The following is a 21289-nucleotide window of genomic DNA, read 5'->3' on the forward strand; positions in this document are numbered from 1 at the left end:
AAGATCGGTCCGGGGGCAACTCAAAATGTACCCATCCCTGCACCTCACAGAATCAACTCTCATTGATACAGCAGCAACTACAAAGTCTACAGCAATGCCGCATAGGATGATGAACAGACGATAAACATGCAAATGGGCAGCACCGCCACCGGTAACCCTACTGACCGGAGAACCAAAATTAAGGGCATATATAGACAGGCAACGAACATGAACCAACTCCTTTCTTAAGTACCAGCCGCGGGGGCCACCATGGATGGGGCCAGCAAAATCCGGCTCAGGTTAAAAGGACCCCAACAACACGTATAACCAACAACAAATGGAATCAACTCTTGTCGCCTGGAGGCGAAGAGGGGGGATCGCCGCCGCCGCTGCTACCTGGCTTGTCATGCTGGAACTTCACCACGATGCACGTGATGTTATCACCGCTCCCACGGGAGAAAGCCGTCTCTGTCAGCTTCCGGGCTGCTGCCTCAGGTTCCTCCTCCATCTTCACAAGTGTAACGGCGTCCTGTGGGAACAAGATGAGACGGTCAGTCGAGCATCAGAAGGATTGGGTGCACCATTAGCAAGACACCCAATAAGTAAAGCTCTGAAGATTTTGTTCCGACACTGAGAAACCAGAATTTCATTTACAGCAAAGATTGTCACAGCAGTACATTCAAACAATACTAACGCACACAATACCAACACCTCTGAGCACCAAGGGCTCCGCAGGTGAGGCAACACCGCAAAACCAACAAAAAAGCTACATGCTTAAACGGTTAAACCAGATCGACATACAACACACTAAGATATCAATGCCAGCAGTTTAAGCTCAAATCCCATTTTTCTGAAAACACACTAAGATATCAATAATTTTGTTTCTCCAATGCGCAAACGATCACAGCCCAGCCAAAAAAAAACCACTCAGAACAGTGCAATATGCATCCAATGAGGCACAATAAAGATAATGTAAGAAAAATATCTCCGCGGATGGAAGCTCCCCTTGTAATGGACATCACATATTAACACAAGCAGTTGAAAAACCTCAAAGGCCTTTCCCAAAAATACAGTGACATACAGCGGCAGTTGCAATTATAGCAATTTACTAACTACTAGATTAGGCAATACTATGCGACACTTAGAAATTTGTTTCTGCAAAATGTAACTGTCCAGCAGTACAAAAGACTTGCAAAAGCAAGGGACAAAGAATGCAGAGCAGATGGTACAAGTTCCATTCACACATAAACTCCCTCCGTTTCACTATATTTGCTGCACACATACCTAGACAGCATAATATTTGAGTAATGTCTAACAAAATCCAATCAAATTTGTGCGCTTTTTATACAATAGCTTTTGTGCATCTACATATTATGCAAAACGGAGGTAGCAGAACATATAAATTGGTTGCTGTAAATGCTTAAAATGCAGCAGGGAAAGAGGACAAAAAAGAGGGGGCCATAAGGTGTTCATGGAGAGACAATGAAACCCTTGCTTATCAGGCCATCAAACACAATTTCAATGATCTATAATTTTATATTTTAGGCCATAGATCCATCTAAGCTCCAAAGGCCCAACAAAAGTTAGAATTACTCCACTACACAAATGCTCATGGAGAAAGCGCAAAAGTGATATCCACACCTCTAAATAGGTCAGAGATGTATATCACAAACTAACCTCATTCGGAACCACATCCCACAGCCCATCACTAGCTATAATTAGAAACTCCAACTCATCATTTATTTCTTGTTCCTGACCCAAAAAAAAAAAACGTGAACAGATTAGGCCTACAATGTCACAAATTACATATAAGCAATGAAACACCAGTATTAGAATAAGGTACAAATCAAGTTACCTGAAAAGCAATGAAACACCAGTATTAGAATAAGGTACAGAACTACAGATCAAGTTACCTGAATCTCAGGGTCTGCAATAACAAATTGTTTTAAGAGACGATTGCCAAATGCCCGAGACATCGCAAGTACGCCACCTACCCTCCAAGTTCCTGTAGAAGTCAACTTGCCACTATGAGCAACAGGAATACAAGATCATGGCAAGGATCGTTTGGTTCAATCATGAAAACATGAAAGTGTACTAGGTGTGGTTAGCGTAGACCATACCAGCCCACATAACTATCCCACCAGCACTCTCAATTCGTTTTCTCTCATCACTTCTGTTCGGCTTGTGATCTTCAGAGAGCGCAATCGCTGCGAAAAGGAGGCAACACGATGTTTTACAAACAGTTCAACAGACAACTACATCTGGATTATAGACAAGACCTGCCACAACAATGCAGATATCCCAAGGATGGAAGAGAAATAATGGTGCCTGTGATACCAATTAAGAATTACTAGCAACATCTTGAGTTTATCCTATGTTGTGTGAAATAACTTGATACATGCCCAACAAGTGATTCACTTAGAAACTGAACACTGACAATTTTCTCAAGGAAAAGAAAGATTGTCAGGGCAATAATATTTTATTATAAATACAATATTCTTCACAAAAATTACGTTCTCACAAACCAATTCGAGCAAAAATCCATCCGCCCAAAGGATTGTAATTTGATTTCATTTGTAATATTTTATTGAAGGTGACATACTGAGCAACATGTTTCTCACAAATTTGTCAACTTTTTACACAACAACCAGCTTAGAAAACTTCATAGATCATAATGTAGTATCAATCAGCATAAACATAGTCCATAGTCACTAATGGTACTAAATATGCAATGATTCATCTCTTAAATTTCTGATATAGAAGACTCTACATGCTGACAGACTGGAAACAGACAGCAATAAAAAATACTCAATGAACCAAATCATTTTCATCTAAGTAGCGGATAATTTCCAATAAAAGCACCTTTGCCAGCCTTTGATATAACAGCCCTTGAGTCTCCAACATTTGCCACGTAAAGATGGTCACCAACCAACACTGCTGTTGATGCTGTTGACCCATCATCTCTATGAGTATTCCTTTCAGCATCCAAAAACTCTGAATCGGTCTTCCTATACGTTTCACCTGCAGGTTGCCATTAATCAGGTGACGCACAATGATTTAATGGTCAATGGATAACTAGAAATGCTATGTGCATTTATCATACTTATTGCTAATTTTGTGTTTGTCATGAACTCCGGATGTTTCATGAGGTTCTCAAACAAGTGCTCCTTCAAATACTCAGCAGCACGTGAACCACCATGACCTGCAAGAATGTAAATGATTTAGATAGATGCACTAAGAGACAACAGGAAGTCTAGAAGAACAAATTTCTAACCATCGAAAATTCCGAAGAGATTAATTTGTTTATCATCAATTTTAGATGATTTTATATCATAGAAATCTTCCATGCTTGCCCTTTTTCCTCTAAAACTTGAATATCCACAATTCAGCGTTCCATCAACACTGCAAATCAGTCAAACACAAACAAGACTTATTATGAAAAAAAAACACTTATAGGTTCTGATATATGGGTTAAAAAAAACTAGCTAGTAATTACAAATGGCTCCTCCTCGAGCAGAAAAGCAAACTATACATACCAGTGTGTCTTGTTGACAGAACAGACAGAATTCTATGAGAAACTTGATACTAAGAACTGACATTTATTTCTTACATACATTCATATTCAAAACAACAATAAGGTCAGGATTTAGACAGGCATTTGTCATGATTAATATAGAATCTGAGGATTGTCATTTCTAAACAATAATGACATACTAAGAACTAGTTTCTAATTTGTATTTTGTCGTCATGCATGTAACATAAGATGTTCACCCGCATGATGTCTTAATTAATTTGCAATGTTCACCCGCATAAGTCCAAAACCTCTTGAGAATGTTGTACTATGTAAAAATCTCATAGAAACAAGGTCAATCAAGCACATGGATGGCCTACCAGCGTCTCAGGGATACAATATAAACAAAATCCTGTATTAGCACCACGTCTATTTTACCTCAATATATAAAAAGACTCAGAGTGGTCGATATAGCATTTTAGATCAATCTGTGGTTTGACTTATGATGAAAAAAGGGCATATCAGATTCATAATGTGGTACACAACGAGCATAATTTTAGTATGATATACAGCAGTTTCCCATTTAATTTTGTTCCTGATGACATAATGTGCTATGAACCATCTAGCAATCAGCAGAACTTTAATACATTATTATACTTGTCAACAATTTTTTGGGCGCTGCTTTCTAACAGGGGCAATATTACAATTTGGGAGCTCTCTAAAAAGCGTCTGTAAGCTTGAGGTCATGTTCTACTGAACTATGTGCAACAGTAGAAATGGAAACTGAAGTGATATTTATGCTTATAAGGACCCACAAACCAGAGTGCATTTTTAGTGGCTATTGCTGCCTTTTCATATAAGGATTTAAAACAAGAACCTAGGGATTACTAATTTGAAACTATGGATTACTAATTTAGCAGTGATGAGTTAAAGCTATTTTCTTATTTGCAGGGAACCATCATATTAATATTAGTATCCATTATGGTGGAATTTGTTAGCACACCAGCTCATAAGAACTAAAATTCAACAAGGATAACTACCAAGCTACCATGCTAAATACAGTTCTGGATAAGATGGTTCTCAGGAAGCTACGTGGAGAATACGCATTCGACTACTATCTGAAACACTAAAAGCGCGAACATCTATTTCATTTAGTGTATTATAGACTATTCGATCTTGTTCGCATGCGAGCTACATGGCAGATCTAAATTAAATGAGCCAAAGAGACCGCCAATAGAACCAACCGATCATCCGAGACGTAAGCTGCAAAGAAGGGCATTGGGCAGCGAACGTTACCTCTTCCATCCACCGCTCATGTAGCCGACCTCATCCACCCTCTCCCGCTCCTTCTGCCTCTCCCTCTCCTTGTCCCTCCTCTCCTTCTCCGCCCTCTCCCCATATTGACCCATCTCCCTGGGCGCCTCCACAGCTAGAACGGCAGAAGCGGCAGGAGGAGGAGAGGCGGCCTCCTGCTTCTTCTCCCCTCGTGCCACAGAAATGGACGAGACCTCGTCCTCCTCGTCCGGATGGGCCTCCAACTCGGTTCCCCCAACAGCGACCGCAGGCTCTGGCGACACCTCCATTTCTCCATACTTCACCTCCATTTCTCCGCCCTCGACCTCCACCTCCATCTCCTGTACCCCTGCCGCCGGCGCGGACGATACCTCCACTTCAGTGCCCCGCATCGCCGTCCCTGCGGACGAGGCCTGCTCCGCCTCTGCCTCCACCAACTCCTCCTCTTCCACCTCGCTGGCTCCCTCCTCCTCTTCCTCTTCCTCCTCCTCGCCTTCCGGCACGGCGTGAGCGGGCGGCACCCCTCCGGGCTCCACCATCATCTTCCCCCCGGCACGGAACCGGCGGTGCTTCAAGGGGTGGCGCACGCCGAGGCGCTTATCGTGCGGCGACGACCTCGCCGAGGGCCTTGCGCTGACCACCACCACGACCGGCGCGGGAGACGCCTCCGACGCCGCCACCACCGATGCCGCTGACGCAGTGCTCGCCGCCGCGGTCTCCTGGTCCTGGTCCTTCACGGCACCATCGCAAACCATCTAACTCGCGGCGGGCACAAACCCTAGCAGCAGGATACCAGCATGAGCAGCAGCAGCATCATCAGATGCGAGCGAGCACGGCGCGCCGGGGCCAATGGGGGGAAGGGCGCTCACCTGCGGGATCCGATCGGGCGTGTGCGGAGGCGACCGGATCGGGGAGGCTGTGGATCTGCGTGCGATGGCGTGGCCCTGGATTTGAGTGGGAAGTGTGGGGCGGTGGGTGTGTGAGCTGGAGGTGAGGAGGGAGGGGAGTGATCGGGGGAGGGAGAGAGCGTGAGGTGAGGTGAGGTGAGGTGAGGTGAGAGGAGAGATCGGATGAATGAAGCCTGCCGCTGCCGCTCCTCCTGTCCTGAGAGAAGAAGAGGAGAAGACAGAAGCGCCCAGCACCACCCTTCGCTTCTTTTCTTAAATATTTTATTAATAAATAATATATATATAATACAAATACTGTATTAATATAATTATTATAATCGTTTTGTTTGATCTAACTGGAGTATTTATTTATTTTCTGATTCTGATTTTTTAATATGTGCGTACGTGGCTCGAGGCGTGAGCACCTGGGACTTGGGCGACGGGTGGTGCGTGGGTAACTCGGGACTGACATGTGGGACTGTGAGCCATGGAGCCCAGATGCAAGCGACACAGGAGTGTTGCGTTTGGTTGGGAGCGTCAGGGCGCGGGGTTGTCGACGGGCTCCGCGGCGGCGCCTGCTGGAGGCGTCTAGGTAGGGGTGAATTGTGTGGGCCGGGATTTACGGATGGGCCATACATCAGGAATGTCGGAAAACGGCCCAACTGCACAAGGTACTGTTGCTTCATGTGTGGGCTCAGCCTGTCAGTTTCTACCTGGTTGTTTTTGTCTCCAATCTCCATGAAGGAACGTCTTCTTTATCTTTAATTAAAGAGAAGAGAAATTCTCAAAAAAAAAAAAGAGAGAAGAGAACCTTGGTGATATCTTTTAGAAATCTAGAGAATTGCTAGCTGCTTGTCGTTGTCAACCTCATAGGACACTCGTTGTCGACCTCTTAGAGCACTCGTTGGAGTCGCATCGTTTTGTATGGTTAAATTTTTTTTATATATAATGATGTGTAAGTCTTTTACTTAATTAAGAAAAAAAATTGCTAGCTGCTTGCTTTTGTTCGAGTAGAGAAAAAATGCGTTTGACTTGTAAAATGTAAACGGATGGCAGCATGAATCACGATGATGCGAACTATTCGTGCATTGATGTCGAATCTTTTGGTTACCATTTTAATACCGACTCCGAACTCATGTGCATCAGTGCCAGATTCTTTTCCTTCCTCTTGGTTAACTTCATTCCGCAAGTTGTTGCCGCAAACTGAGTTTTTTTTTTAATGAAAATTGGTCTGCCACATCACACGTGATATTGTTTAATTTGACATGTCTTTCATGCGGATCATAGAAAAAACGAAATGACACTTCAGTTTTTGGCGCCATGCATATTTCTTTCTCTATTCGGCAGACGAATGCAAGAATCGTGAGTGAAAGAACATCTTTCTCATTCATTCACCTCTTCCCACATTTGGTTCATGTTGTCATCTCTAATTTGGAACGAAGAGAGTATTAATTAGTGACTCCATGATCTGATGATCATTGGTCTTTATGTGACACGATAGATAGATTGACGAAAGAAAAGAGTTTAGATGAGACACATACACCTCGCTCAAAAAATGAATGGTCTAAGTAGCAGCTGAGTGTCCGAACACTCGATCCCCCCCATTATTCTTTCTCTCTTCGTTCCTGCTGCCCCCCCCCCCCCTCCACAGTCCCTTCATCGCCCACAGCCTCCTTCACCTCCCAAATCTTCAGCTTCTATGGCGAGCACTGACCTTGACGCCCCCACACCCCAAATCCCCCTGCCCGCTAGACTTGGAGAAGAAGAGGAGGAAAGGCCGGAGAAAGCTCGCGCTGAACTTACCCGATGCCAGTGAGCTTGTCGTCTCAAATGCCAATGATTTCCTCGCTAAAATCCTAGCCCCGAGTGCAGGCATCGAAAATCGAGTGCTGAGGGGGGGGGGGGTAACCGAGTGTTATTTAGCGTTTTTGTTAAAAAAACTAAAAATGTTTGGAGTTGGGTCAAAGGTGGTAGCTGTTGGAGAGCTGCATTGGTCCTTTGCATGTTGCTTCAGAAAACCTTCGAAGGGTAAGGATTACGCTTTCCCAGATGGAAGGCGTACTCGCGCTACCCAACTCTAACGCGCTAGCGCTACCCAGCGCTAACAGATAACGTCTTCTCAGTGTGTCCACTTTTCACGCCGCGCTTCCCTCCCTCCGGCCGTCCTGCCATGGCGCCCCCCACCGCCACCGCCTGCGCATTCCTCTACCCCTCCCCTCTCCCTCCCGCATCCCTGCGCGGCACGCCCCGCCTGACCGTCGGCCGGCGACTCCCGCGGCCCCTCCGCGCGGGCCGCCCGCGCCTGCATGCGCCGCCGCCAGCGCCTCCCACGGTGGCGGAGGCCGCGGAAGAGCGGGACGACACGCCTCCGCTCAGGCTGATCGGGCCGCCGCAGGAGGACGACCCTTTCCCGCCCGAGGTACTCTCTCTCTCTCTCTCGTCGCTCGCTAACGGACGCGGTCTCGCCGCCGAATTTTGAATCGCCCAACTGACGATGATCGTACGTACATGCGCGCACGTCGTCGCATTGTGTGCAGATGGAGCCCGCGGACCCTGACTTCTACCGGATAGGATACGCGCGGATGATGCGCGCCTACGGGATCGAGTTCCTCGAAGGCCCCGACGGGATGGGCGTCTACGCTTCCCGGGACGTGGAGCCACTCCGCAGAGCTAGAGTGAGTCCATTCAGCATTTCTCTTCTTCTGCAATCACTAGCTAGGGCTTCTCCGATCAGTCTGAGGCTCAAATGTCCAGCTCAGTGCAACTGAAGACGTCCTTCACCACACTAGTTATTGTTTGGAATTGGATGTAGCGCCTGTGGATCTGTGATTGGGTTGGAAACTGACATGCGAATAAGTGACTATTGCAGCATACTGATTAGATCTTGCTACTTGTTTCTTTAGTGTTACACTATCTTCTTTAGTATGTAAGTATACAATTACCATTGGAAGTCAGTTGCTTATGTTTAACTGCTACATACTTAGCTTTTTTTTTCAAACCGAGGCATTCCCCCATTTCATTAATCAGATAACGGAAATACAGCAGTTTGAGAAATGTTCAGAAACAGAAGAGACGGTCAGGCCCAGCCAGCTGACATTTCTAAGTCAAATTGGACCAGAGCACCTAGCCCAAAGCGAGGCCAACCACTAGGAAAAAATGGAAAGACACTACAGTTTCCTCAAAAATGGAAACACATTACAGACAGTTCAACCTTAACAACCTGCAGCACGGAAAAACTTGCCAAGAGAAACTACAGCTTCACACTTGTAGAACTGCCATCAGAATTACTTGGCAGGTCCCTGGTCTTCATCATCTTCATGATTGGCATCTCGCAGTTGTTTCATCCTCTTGGCTGACTGTTTTGGCTTGGCTAGGAGCTTCAAAGCTATCTGGAGCATTATCTACCGAATCTGCCAGCCATTCAGCAGTGTTTTTCTCTCACAACAAATCAGCGAACAGTACTTTTAGCCATGGCTTTTCATACAAGCGAACAAGCCATTCCATTAGCAAAACAATATATGGCTTATACTGTTAGTACATGTTTTCCCACATTAAATTCCCAAAATGCCAGGCCCACGTGTTAAATTCTTCATCTTGATGTGTACTGCAGGCATATGCCCTATAGTATGGTGATCCAGTTCAAAAGAATTATATGATATTATTGGCCTGAAACTGTTTGAATAACTGGTTTGGTTCTTTTTGTACACAATGATGAGCAACATTATTGAAAGATGCGCTGATTTTGCTTCCTTCTCCAGGTGATTATGGAGATTCCGTTGGAGCTGATGCTGACTATAACTCAAAGGAAACCTTGGATGTTCTTCCCCGACATTATTCCACTAGGCCATCCTATATTTGACATTATTGAGTCAACAGATCCAGAGGTAGGTGGATCAAATCTTTTGTCACAGAGAGAAAACTGAACTCTTAAAATGCCATCACTAGTTTCTGTTGGATGTTTAGCGAATTAGTTAAAAGCTTTGTCATGCTAATCATTTTGTTGATCAGTTGTTGGTTCTTGTATATTTATTTTGGGATTCATTCTGTAACAGCCATCTAATTGAATGGTGTTGAAGTTGCAATTGTATGGGTGCAATTTAGCATTCAATATTCATACGATGTTTTACTTTCAACACAACTAGGACTGGTGTAATTGATACTCCAGAGCAATTTGTGTGCACATTCCATCCGTATGGTTGAAGTTATAAACCCATAATGCTCGCGGTTAACTTAGATAGGAGTGATACCACTTTCAAAAACCCAATCCTCTTTTCTTTCTTCAGCAAATATTAAGCGTCGATAAGTGATTTATGCTGCAAGCTGATGTAATTTGTATTACTCTTGCAGACAGATTGGGATCTAAGATTAGCATGTCTTCTTCTATATGCATTTGATATAGAAGACAACTTTTGGCAGTTATATTCTGATTTTTTGCCAAGTGCTGATGAATGCACTAGTTTGCTGCTGGCACCAAAGGTATCCAAAAGCTAACGAAAACTATATACTTCTGGTCTTCTGCTTTGTCTTTTTTTATTATTATTATTTTAGGAAGATTCTTATACCTGATTCTGCAGTTTGAATGAATTCATATGCCTGGCTTTCTAGGAAGATCTAATGGAACTAGAAGATGAAGATCTTGCCTCACAAATGTTACAACACCAGCGGCGAGCAATTGACTTTTGGCAAAAGCATTGGGTATACTTCTTTACTTTTATACTAACTTACCTTCCTTGAGCTCCTCTAACAGTAACTTGATGGGTAATATCCAGGATAAACCAATTCCTCTCAAACTGAAACGGCTTGCCCGTGACCATGAGAGATTTCTCTGGGCGCTGAGTATCGTGCAATCTCGTTCTGTAAACTTGAAGTTGAGAATGGGAGCCTTCATCCAAGATGCGAATGTGCTAGCTCCTTATGCTGGTATTTCTTTTCTTTGTTTGATTTTTGCAATTGCTGAATATGGTTAATCGTGTACTTCAACTGGGCTTCTACTCTACTTTGTTTTGTAGTTTTGTATGCTGATCTGCTTGTTCAGTTACTGCTACACAGATACAACCTCTTCCATTTGACTTAGTTTAGTAAGTTTAAACTAATCCTAGATAATCTATATAACAGGAATGATGCTTGTACATCGTAGAACTGTTGAGATAAAAAACATAAATACACCTGCTGTCATATTTAACACCAGATAAGATATTTCTCTCAGTCATGCATTATAGTTATCCGCCTTCAAAATATTGTTCTGGCTGCTAGTTTGTTTCAAATTATCTGATTAGGAGTACTTTATCTAAATCATGATTTTTGTTTTCTCCCCAGATATGTTGAACCACTCACCAAATGCTAATTGCTTCCTGCATTGGCGTTTTAAAGATCGTATGCTTGAAATTATGATTAAGGCTGGACACGCTATCAAGAAAGGAGATGAGGTATTGTCTAGGATGTGTACTCTCTAGTCATCTTAACTTTTTCCCGAGCAAAGGATTACTTGGTTTGTGTTGCTAGTGAAGTTAAATGCTCTGTTTAATCACATGGATTTGTCAACATAATAAATGCTGCACATGCACCTTGGTTGCAGACCTCATGTTTTGTTAACATTATTAGGAAAAGATCCATTAGGATCAATTGTTATTATTAGGATAGGATCCATTAAGATCAATTGTATAGGATAACTATCCATGTATAACCTAGCTTCCTTGTATTGTACCACCTACCTTGTACCACAGGTTGATCATGGTTATATATGGCTCTGAAACCAGTAGGGGAAACCCCTCCTGTTACCATAAAAGAAAATTGGCTCTGAAAAAGGCAGTCATTAAAGTTTGTCCGTAAATGCTAGTAGATCCATTAGCAACCTTTGTTTCTATTATTATGCACAAGATAATTGTAATTAGACCATTCCATTTCTCCAGTCTCATCTATGTGGGAAGTTTCTCTATCCCACATACCAATAGAAATACACATCCTTATTCTACCAGTCTCAGCTAAAATATGCTATCCTCATGAAGTCTATTCTTCTAAATTTTTAAGCCAGTTTTTAATGTCACTATTTGGCCCATGCACTCATGTACAGATGACAATAGATTACATGAGTGGCGTGAACAGCAAATTTATGGAAAGATATGGCTTCTCATCACCAACGGTATGGCCATACACTTGTATCTTATTGATGTTTACTTCTATGTATAAGGATGTAGAGAAAGTTTTTTTACTCTTGTGATTTCTTTGATATCGGAAACTGTCAGTTAGAATTGTATCTGTGAAATAAAGATTTTCTAGGAAACTACTCTGGTTTTGAAGTATTCTCTTATAGGCACCACAATGCAGTGTCTGTTGAAAAAATTGCAACGCCTTTTTGCACAACTTTTGGTGTACCACCCACACCATAGTACAGTTCCTGTTGAAAAATTACAACGCCATTATGTACAACATGTGACATACTAGCATTTTTAGACTGACATCTTATGTTGCTTGTGTATGCGGAACCAATTCTGCAGAATCCTTGGGAGCTCATAAATTTCTCGAGCCCTGCAACGATTCACATGGATTCCTTCTTATCGGTCTTCAATATTGCTGGCTTGCATGATGAGCTGTACCACAATTGTATGAACCACTGCGCAATACTTCCTTACTGGTCATTATGTGTCTGTTTAGTCCACAACATTGTTTTTGACCACGCTGTTTGTATTTGTTTCCAGCCACATTGCCCTCAGTAGAAACCGACTTTGTGGATGGAGCAGTTGTAGCAGCAGCCAGAGCATTGCCAACATGGTCAGACGGCGACGTTCCTGCAATACCTAGCGTGGAGAGAAAATCTGCTCAGGCGCTGCAAGAGGAGTGCCGCCAAATGTTGGATTCATTCTCGACTACCATTGAACAAGACCAGCAGATCCTAGGTAAAGTACTGCATTTCATGGTTTCCCATTGGACTCTGTTTCGTGAGAGCACCCTGAACTGAAACAGATTTTGACTTATGTTCCAGATTCCGATGTGCATATCAACAAAACCCGAGAAATTGCAATCAAGTAGGTGAACTAACTATTTGTTTTGATTTCTAGTGATTGATATAGTTTTTTTTACTCTGGGCCTGCATGTGGATCATGAAGCATACATGTTTTCAACAAATAGGTTGTCAAGATTACCTTCTTCATCCTATTCGCAGGTATCGGCTGCACCGAAAGATGCTCCTACAGAAAATCATGGATGCACTGGATATCTACCAGGATAAAATTTTGTTCTAGCTGTATAGGCGGCACTACCTGTGCTCAGTTAGAACACAGAACTAGTATCAGTTCTACTGCTAGTAAACTTAGGGCCATTTGATGTTTTAGGGCCCTGGAGGGCAGGCAGTCATCAGACCCTCTAGTAGAAAGGGATTTTGTAGGGCTGCCTTCAGTTAATAGTGTTTGTAGGTTGACAGTAGAGGATCCCAAAACGAAAGCAACATTACGAAGAGCTGGTTGCCACGAAATATAGCTGTAAGTTCTAGTCAGCAAACTGCCATGTACTCCTACTTCTTTACATACTGCACAAGATCTGAGGCTCAACTTCAACAACAGCTGACATTGCTGAAGCTGTGGCCTGTGGGCTGTGTGAATGCTCTGTGAACCTGACGCTGGTCCGGTCGGCAACGGCAACCCGTTCGATCCAATCATGGGAAGCTGCACTTGGACATGGCCTAGTGGTGATCGTGCAGTGAGGCGGAGGCGGCAACGGTCCACCGGCAGGCGGCAGTCCATGCCATTACCAGTACACCAACGGGAACGGCCGGCTGTCCGTCTGGCTGGCGTCCCTTGCGAGCTGCCACGCGCACACACGCTGAATTGTCGGCCCGTGAGCAACGGTAGGCAACGGCAGGATGGACATCATCTCTACTAGGCTACTAGCTGAGTAGCTGTGCTGTGCACAAACCTGAGCCGAGCAAGGTTACTTCACTTGCACACCATGCAAGAGCCTAGGAGTACTCCCTCCACTACTGCCCAGCTGTTTGTTTGTTCTTTAATCACTGGACGGCTGGTTGAATTTTCTTTGTTTGCTGCTGTAGTCCTGTGTTACTGTCGTGTCGGCAGCAAATTTTCAAAAGAGGGAGACGAGAGACAGATGGAACCTGGCCAGCCTTGCCTTGCCATGCGTGCAGAGCATCTAATCTATAGCTAGCAGATTTAAGTGCAACCTCCATCGCTGAGCTGAGAATATACTACTGCTACAGCCAGTACTGCTCCACTTGGATTTGGGCATTCCATTTGGGAAGAAACCACAAACTTGGCGTGGGTACCAACCCTGTCTCGTGAACATGGACGCAGCATCGGCGAACGCCCAGGGCCCCTGTCTGCATTGGACTATAGGCCTGTTTAGATTGGAGATGAAAAAATTTTTGGATGTCACATCGGATATGTCGGAAGGGATTTTTAAAAACTAATAAAAAATAAATTACATAGCTCGTCAGGAAACTGCAAGACAAATCTATTAAGTATAATTAATCTGTCATTAGCACATGTGGGTTACTGTAGCACTTAAGGCTAATCATAGAATAACTAGGTTTAAAAGATTCGTCTCACGATTTTCAACCAAACTGTGTAATTAGTTTATTTTTTTATGTACATTTAATGTTTCATGCATGTGTCCAAAGATTCGATGGGATGGATGAAAACATTTTGGTTGGAAAACTAAACAGGGCCTATGATGATTGCATAGACAATACATGTAGGAGTACTTGATATATCAAGTGCTGCTCCTGCCCAACCCAACCCAAGCAATCAACAGCACCAACCAACCAACCAACCAACTTGCTATTCACATTCAGGCAAAAAGGGAAGGCTCAGGCTCAGATGGACTGACTGGGGACCCAAATCATTGCCCCCTCGCAGTTGCAAGAGAATCCATAGATGGCCAACAATCACAAGCTCAAAAGCCCTGTCCTCCGGCCACTGCAAACCTCACTGGGAACAGTGGCAAGTGCCTACTGTTCCTAGCTTATTAGCTGATGGCAGCCAGGCAGCGTTGGACGAATCACAGGCAGACAAGCAAACGCAGCACACACGGCACTGGGGCCAGCACACTCATGTTGCATCCCCACATCAACAAAACACATGACCGGCCTCTGATGCCACATGCAGACATGTATCATGCTCAGCTACAGGCTTACAGTACAGGTAACAGCAGTATCAGCAGAAACCTAATTGTGGAATGAATACGTAGAGACGTGTGAAGCTGATGATGCATGGACCTCACCTCACCTGCTGCTGTGTGATCCGGAATGGAAGCTTATTTGCAACTATGGAAAACCAACAAGGATCAACATCTACAACAGATCTGAGTCGGAAAACAGGAAAGAATCGAGATATCTTTTATTCATAGAAACAAATGTCAGCATGAACTATATATATAGTATATAAGTATCAGCGCCACAGACCACCAGAAAGGCATATACTATATGCAAATGACATGAACCACACCAGCCACCTCCCTCTTTTGTCTCTCTATACATACCATACCAATAACACAATTCATCTATTCTCTCCCTCTCTACAATGGCAGCTAGACCTGTACTCTTCATCCACCGACTCCAAATCCGAATCTGGTACCACCTTTTCTCCACAACCAACCAATCTATCAATGGGTTTGATGTATTGCTATATGGGATATATGTACATGTAACAAGGAACCAGCCAGCCCTTTACCTATTCTCCTCTCTAACAACAGCATGCATCCAAGGAGCACCACAGGGAGCCTTTTCTTCAGGAGTTGGACTTATCATTTAGGCACGAAGCCAAGCGATGCATGAGATGGAAGAATTGCTTAAGCTGGGTTAAATGGTGGCTAGAAATAGTTGCAATGGGAGGAGCCTAAGTGACACAAGGACTAAGACCACATGGAAGGGGGGAAATGCACGATACTAGAGGAGGTTCCTTCTTTGTATAGCAAGATTGCTCAATATGCCTAATAGGGGGTTATACCAAGCTGGTGAAATGCTGTGGAGGCTTTGATATTATATAGGGACAAATTTGTTGGTGAAATGTTGGCAGGTGACACCAACAGGACCAATGAACTGAATACCAGACCTCAAGAACTAGAGACAGCATAATGCCTCACGGAATAGCGCAAGACCTGTAAGCTAGGGCAGATCATCTCCTTCACTCTCGTGCCATCCTTGTAAATCTTGAAGCTTGGGACTACACGCACATTCTCTGCCCTTGCTAGCTGAGGGCTCTCGTCAACATTTACCTGCAGGGTTGGATACAGATGTTTGATTAGAAATTTGAAAACTCATATCAGATGCAATTAATTTCAGCAACTGATGCGAGATGAGTTAGGTGCAATACCTTCAGGAAATTCACTGCAGGGCACTCAGAGCAAAGGGAGTCCACAGATGGGGTAATTTGTGCACATTGCTTGTTCGATGTAGCCATAAAGTAAAGAACGGATACACCTGAAAAAATGCCACATAAATAACATTCACTCCATATACTGAACTGAATATGTATTATGCATGTCAAACGACATCGATATATTAGAATATGGACAGGCCTGGTTAGCTATCCACGTCTTAGCACAACAAGAATCAATAAGGAGGTGAAATGACTATAACAGGCTAGGGCCTAGGGTACGGCAGCATAAGCATGTAGAGGAGAAACTCACCGGGTGAATGGATAGCATCTTGGAGTTGCTCTAAGCTGGTAATTTCTTCAACTCCCCCTCCAAACTTCATATTGGATACCTCCTCTCCACGGGCTGTCTTTAATGCAACCTGGGCATGGAACAAGGACTCTGCAACCTCCGTGTCACCAGGAAGATCCTTGCGAAGCACCTCATAGTCCCGCACACAATCAGCCCAACGTTCAAGCTAATAAAATGTTAAATGAAGGTGTCAATAACAAAACCATTGAATAATCATGGATGCAATGATGCATGTAAATTCCTTACCTTTGCATAGGACGCTGCACGTCTTAACAGAGCCTTTGTGTAGTTAGGTTGGACTCCTAGGGCCTCATTGCAGTCCTCGACAGCTTGTGCCCACCGACCCAGCTTTGACCAGCAAGCTGCCCGATTGCAGTATAGTACTGGATTTGAGGGCTCATATTTCAGCCCTTCACCATAGGCTACAGATGCTTCAGCAAACTTGCCTGCCTTAAAAAGGTCATTCCCCTGGGCTCGAGCCGTTGCGACTAATCTCACGTTATTTAGGATCACTTCAACCTCTGAGCTCACACGATCAATAAGCTTAGCCTTCTCAGACAGTGCAACAGCTGAATCAAACCTGCAGAAAAAGGTTTTAATCATTGTGTCACTAGAACCAAGGAAAGAAGGTGACAAATCACGATTCTGAAGGCTCAGTATTTGTACCTTCCAAATGCCATGTTGACCTGGGCTTGGACGATATGGACATAAGAGTCAGCTGACATGCCTGAGACTTTGGTTGGTGTTGAAGGCAATGATGCATTATCCAATTTCAATAAGCTTGTAATAGTCGAATCAGCTTCCTCTAATTTGTGCAACCGAAGCAGTGCTTCCGACCTCAAAGCAAGAAGCTGCACGCAAAGTATGGTCCCCTTGTGAATGACTCGATTACCAGGAAAAGGCAACATATTTTCAAACAAAATCATAATGAAGGATTACCAATCGAGAGGAGTCCGCTCCAATAGCAATGGCTGCATCGGCTTCCCTGAGTGCACTCTTCCAATCTCCAATTTTCCTTGCATCCATGCATCTCCCTTGATGGATTTCCACCTCATGCAGCTTCTGCCACTCAACAGGATCAGACTGGTTTACACTTCCAGCCAGTGTGAAGTGCGTCCTTGCCTTCTCAATCATCCCAAGCCTGCAATATGGTCAGTCAGTCATTGTGCAATCGAGAAAAAGTTCCATTTTCGATTATACACTTGTAAACATCAAAACAATCAGGACCACTATTCAAAGAATATGCGGTTATCCCCGTCGTGGTCAGAGCACAATCGATAATGCAGGTAAGCAGTCCCTATCAGCTGCATTGTGTGATGCACATCGTGTTAAGTCCACATTAATTCACTGCAACATACTACCAACTATAAAGATGCAATCTTTCTCATGTTTCTCATGTAATCACAGGATCAGAGCTTTTACTTCCAAAACAAGTAAGAGAAGAAACGGTAATGATCAGTACCATAACTGTAATGATCCAAAATCAGATAAACATGCCGCAAAGAACTGCCAGAAAAGGAGCAGCATATTGGATTTGCACGCAAGCAAAGCGGAGACAAGGATACGAGATCTGTGGATGCAATTCCATTCCATTTCGGTGCAGAAGCCAGAAGAGCATGAATGCACAGAAGGAAGCGAAGGAAAAAGCTCACCGGAGGCATAATCCGGCGAGGCGGCCGTGCGCACGGCCGCTGGCCGGATCGAGGCGGACAGCCTCCTCACACTCGCGGAACGCTTCTGCTAGGCGGCCGAGCCCGATGAGCGCGGCGGCGCGGTTGCAGCGGCACGCTGCGCTGTCGGGGCACAGCCCCACGGCACGGTCATAGTGCCGCAGCGCCTCGGCGTAGCGGCCCTTCTTGTACCACTCGTTCCCCGCGCGCGTGATTTCCTGCAGACCACCGCTGGTGGCCGGCGGCGCAGGGCAGCTCGCCGGGGACCTCGAGGAGTTGTTGCTGTGGAGCAGCGGGGCCGCGTCAACGCTAGTCCTCGCGGGAGCCGCTCCACCACCGCGCATGATGCTGCCGTGGCCGTAGTGGCCGGTGCCGGATCCGAGCACGACTGGGCGAGCGCGCGGCGGCTGCGTGGCGGCCGCTGCCGCCCCCGCGACGCGGCCGGACGGGCAGATGTTGCCTGTGGGGAGCGCATTGGTGAGCGGCGAGCTGGCGGTGCTCCCGCTCCCGCTCCCGCCGCCTCCCCCTCCTCCTCCGACGCTGCCGGCGCTGCTGCTGGCGCCGGAGAAAATGAGCGGGCCAGATCCGGAGCGGCGGTGGCCAGGCGGGCGCGGCGGATTGGTGGTCTCCGGCGCCAGCTCGCCCGAGTGGCTCCCCCGAGCTCCCCTCCCCATGGCCGCATTGCCCGGCGCCGGCGACTTGGCGGAGCCGGCGGAGGAGGACGAGGACGAGGGCGTGGCTGCTGCCGGGCGCAGGCGCAGCGGCGAGACCGGCGAACCGAGATCCGCGAAGACGTCGGCTTTCCGGTCCGGCTTGTCCCTGGCGCCGGCGTCGTGCAGCGTGAGCGCGGCGGCGCGGAGGCGCATCCGGTCACGGTCGGCCTCTGCCATCACCGGAGGTGAATCGGGTGGGTGGGTCACGGCAGCCGACGCGAGGAGAAGCAGCGGCGGTAGTCCCCTCGGCGACCACGCCCAGGCAGAGCCGCGGACGCAGGCATACAAGAGAAGTACACAGCTGGTGAACAAGGACAGCAGAGGCGAGTTGGCGCTCGCACAAGAGACGCGGAGGAGCGCGTCCGTGGAGTATGTAGTATGCGCGGTGGGTCGTCTGCTTTGCTGTTCCTGTGCAGCTGTGTCTGTGTGTGCTCTCCCCTCTCTCTCTCTCTCTCTCTCTCTCTCTCTCTCTCCAACCAGGAAGGGCAAGAAGAGCGAGAGTATGGTGGACTGGCGATAGTAGTAGCAGAGGAAGAAGTGAGAGCGAAGGAAAGGAATAGGAGTCATGAATTCACAAGGCATACAAGAGAAGAGAAGTAGCACACTCGAGTGTTTCCTCTTAGCCGTCAGATTTATCATGGACGCTTGCAGATCGTCTCTCACTATCATCTTCTCCAAGTCTGACGACCATAGAAGGGGGCTCCGATGAGACAGGTCACCCGGTTAAGGGCCTTGACGGGGGTGGATGCGGTCGGGCTAGGTCAGGACGAGTGTGCCATGATCGAAGCTCACCACCGAAGCCGAAGATCAAGCAGGGGAAGATATCGCGGTGGGGCGGTGGGCGGCGGCGGGGCCAAGGATAAAGATGAAGAGTGTAAAAAAAATCAAATGTTCCTCCCCCAAAACACTCGAACCACACTCTGGATTTGATTTTTTCGGTGGCTCATATCCCTCATCCTTAAACCCTATATGCTCTCCTCCTTGCCCTTCCTCGCTCGCTACTTTATGTTCTCTGACGAGTCCGAGATTATTTCTATATTGACATATGTGTCCCCACCCCGTCCTTCTTCTTCGTATCCGGCGGCGATAGGTAAACCCTAACCCTCCGAAAAACCTCGCTTGAAATGAATAAGAAGACACAATGGAGACCTTAGCCAGATACGCGGCCTTCGTTGATTGGCGGAAAAAATTGGAGTGTTGGTGGACACTCAGACACTCAAGTGTACTATAATAAATGTATACCATTTTTGATTCACAAAGGGACAAAAGCTAATATATACTACCATATAAATACCTAATACAAGTTATATGACATGGTTAACGTAAGGAACTTTTCTAACAAATATATTGAAACTTTCCTTGCCATACTTAGCAAAATATATTTTTTAAATTTATATTGTCAATCAAATTTTAAAGCTTTCCTTGCCATACTTAGCAAAATATATTTTAAATATATATCGTTTGTCAAAGATTTTATATACAATTGAAATTGAAGTTATCTGTAAAGGTCAATGTCAAAGTTATTATAAAATAAATATGGTGGCGTGGGGCCGGCGGCCAGTTGGAGCCAGTGCATTGCCACGCACAGCGCTTGGCCCCTGGTGCCCGTCATGGGCGGGCGTCCCGCGTCCTTCTTGGATCTGCCTTTGGTCTTCGTCGACCGTTTGCAATTGCAGGCAGCAATGAACGAACTTCGGCGTTTGTCTCGTGACATCGACGTCCGTTTTTTCTTTTTTGAACTTGAGTTTGAACTTTGAACCAGCCAGCTAGGAACGAACGAACTTCCCGCTTTTCATACATGCCGAGTTAAATTTCTCTCCTAGGACATGTGGAATTTTTTATTTACTTGGACATTTTTGTTTCACATGACTAAAATTTACCTACTAAAACTAATGATTAAACTTTACTCATCTCGTGACTAAAGACTGTTAAAGTGACTAAAGACTATTAAAGCAATTCAACAAAGACCAAACTACCTCTAACAAATCAGGGTGAGGGCTGGTGGTAACGAGGGGCAACCTTGTTCATTGGGGCGTGTTTGGTTCGTTGGTCTCTTGGAGTCTGGCCAGAAAACTTAGCCTGGGCAGCTCAGGCCTGGTCCTAACTAGCCAACCAGCGTGTGTTTGGTTGTGTGCAAACATAAGACATGCTTCAGGAAGTTTCTGTTTGGTTGGTTGCTTAGCCAAGCCCCTTTCTCTACGACTTCTCTTCGAGCCGTGCGGGACCTCAGCGGGGACACATCCGACGACGCCGACACCTTCTGGACCGCCGCGCCCCTCCTCTACGACTTCTCCCAGCAGCAGGAGCCCACGCCCCTGGCCGTGCGGCGACCGCCCTCACCGGCGCCGACCAGCCCGTGCCTCCTCCTCGCCCGGAAGCCACATAAGGAACGGTCCCCATCCTCGTCGCCGCCGCCTCCGGCACCGCGACACTGGCCGCGTCGAGTGGGATGACGGCGAGGACCTGCCTGCTCTCCGCCCTGCATCGTACCTGCGTGGGCTGGGGCGTCACGAGGCGCGCTGAGTACCTAGCCGGCAGCCGCAGCACCGCCTGGGTTCTCCC

General features: G+C 46.0%; 3 protein-coding genes across 3 annotated transcripts; 1 reads left to right on the top strand and 2 right to left on the bottom strand.

Annotated features, from left to right (window-relative positions):
* LOC8065298 (probable protein phosphatase 2C 52) lies at window positions 39-5925 on the bottom strand. The gene is made up of 9 exons (XM_002441556.2): window positions 5653-5925; window positions 4787-5561; window positions 3254-3381; window positions 3083-3181; window positions 2842-3000; window positions 2100-2186; window positions 1893-1984; window positions 1657-1731; window positions 39-508 (listed from the first exon to the last, which is right to left on the bottom strand). Exons 2-9 carry the CDS (start codon window positions 5536-5538, stop codon window positions 323-325), a joined length of 1578 nt encoding a protein of 525 aa, XP_002441601.1. The 5' UTR covers window positions 5539-5561; window positions 5653-5925; the 3' UTR covers window positions 39-322.
* On the top strand, window positions 7797-13649 carry LOC8065299 (protein PLASTID TRANSCRIPTIONALLY ACTIVE 14). The gene is made up of 12 exons (XM_002440310.2): window positions 7797-8089; window positions 8208-8345; window positions 9429-9554; window positions 10018-10146; window positions 10276-10365; window positions 10440-10590; window positions 10987-11096; window positions 11741-11809; window positions 12165-12270; window positions 12366-12563; window positions 12650-12692; window positions 12830-13649. Exons 1-12 carry the CDS (start codon window positions 7841-7843, stop codon window positions 12906-12908), a joined length of 1488 nt encoding a protein of 495 aa, XP_002440355.1. The 5' UTR covers window positions 7797-7840; the 3' UTR covers window positions 12909-13649.
* On the bottom strand, window positions 14995-19309 carry LOC8066542 (TPR repeat-containing thioredoxin TTL1). Its single transcript, XM_002441557.2, has 7 exons — window positions 17997-19309; window positions 17284-17485; window positions 17011-17195; window positions 16591-16924; window positions 16306-16510; window positions 15990-16096; window positions 14995-15891 (listed from the first exon to the last, which is right to left on the bottom strand). The coding sequence occupies exons 1-7, from the start codon at window positions 19307-19309 to the stop codon at window positions 15730-15732; spliced, it is 2508 nt and encodes an 835-aa protein (XP_002441602.2). The 3' UTR covers window positions 14995-15729.

This window comes from Sorghum bicolor, chromosome 9, assembly GCF_000003195.3.
Source record: "Sorghum bicolor cultivar BTx623 chromosome 9, Sorghum_bicolor_NCBIv3, whole genome shotgun sequence".
In the NCBI taxonomy this organism is placed as follows: Eukaryota; Viridiplantae; Streptophyta; class Magnoliopsida; order Poales; family Poaceae; genus Sorghum; species Sorghum bicolor.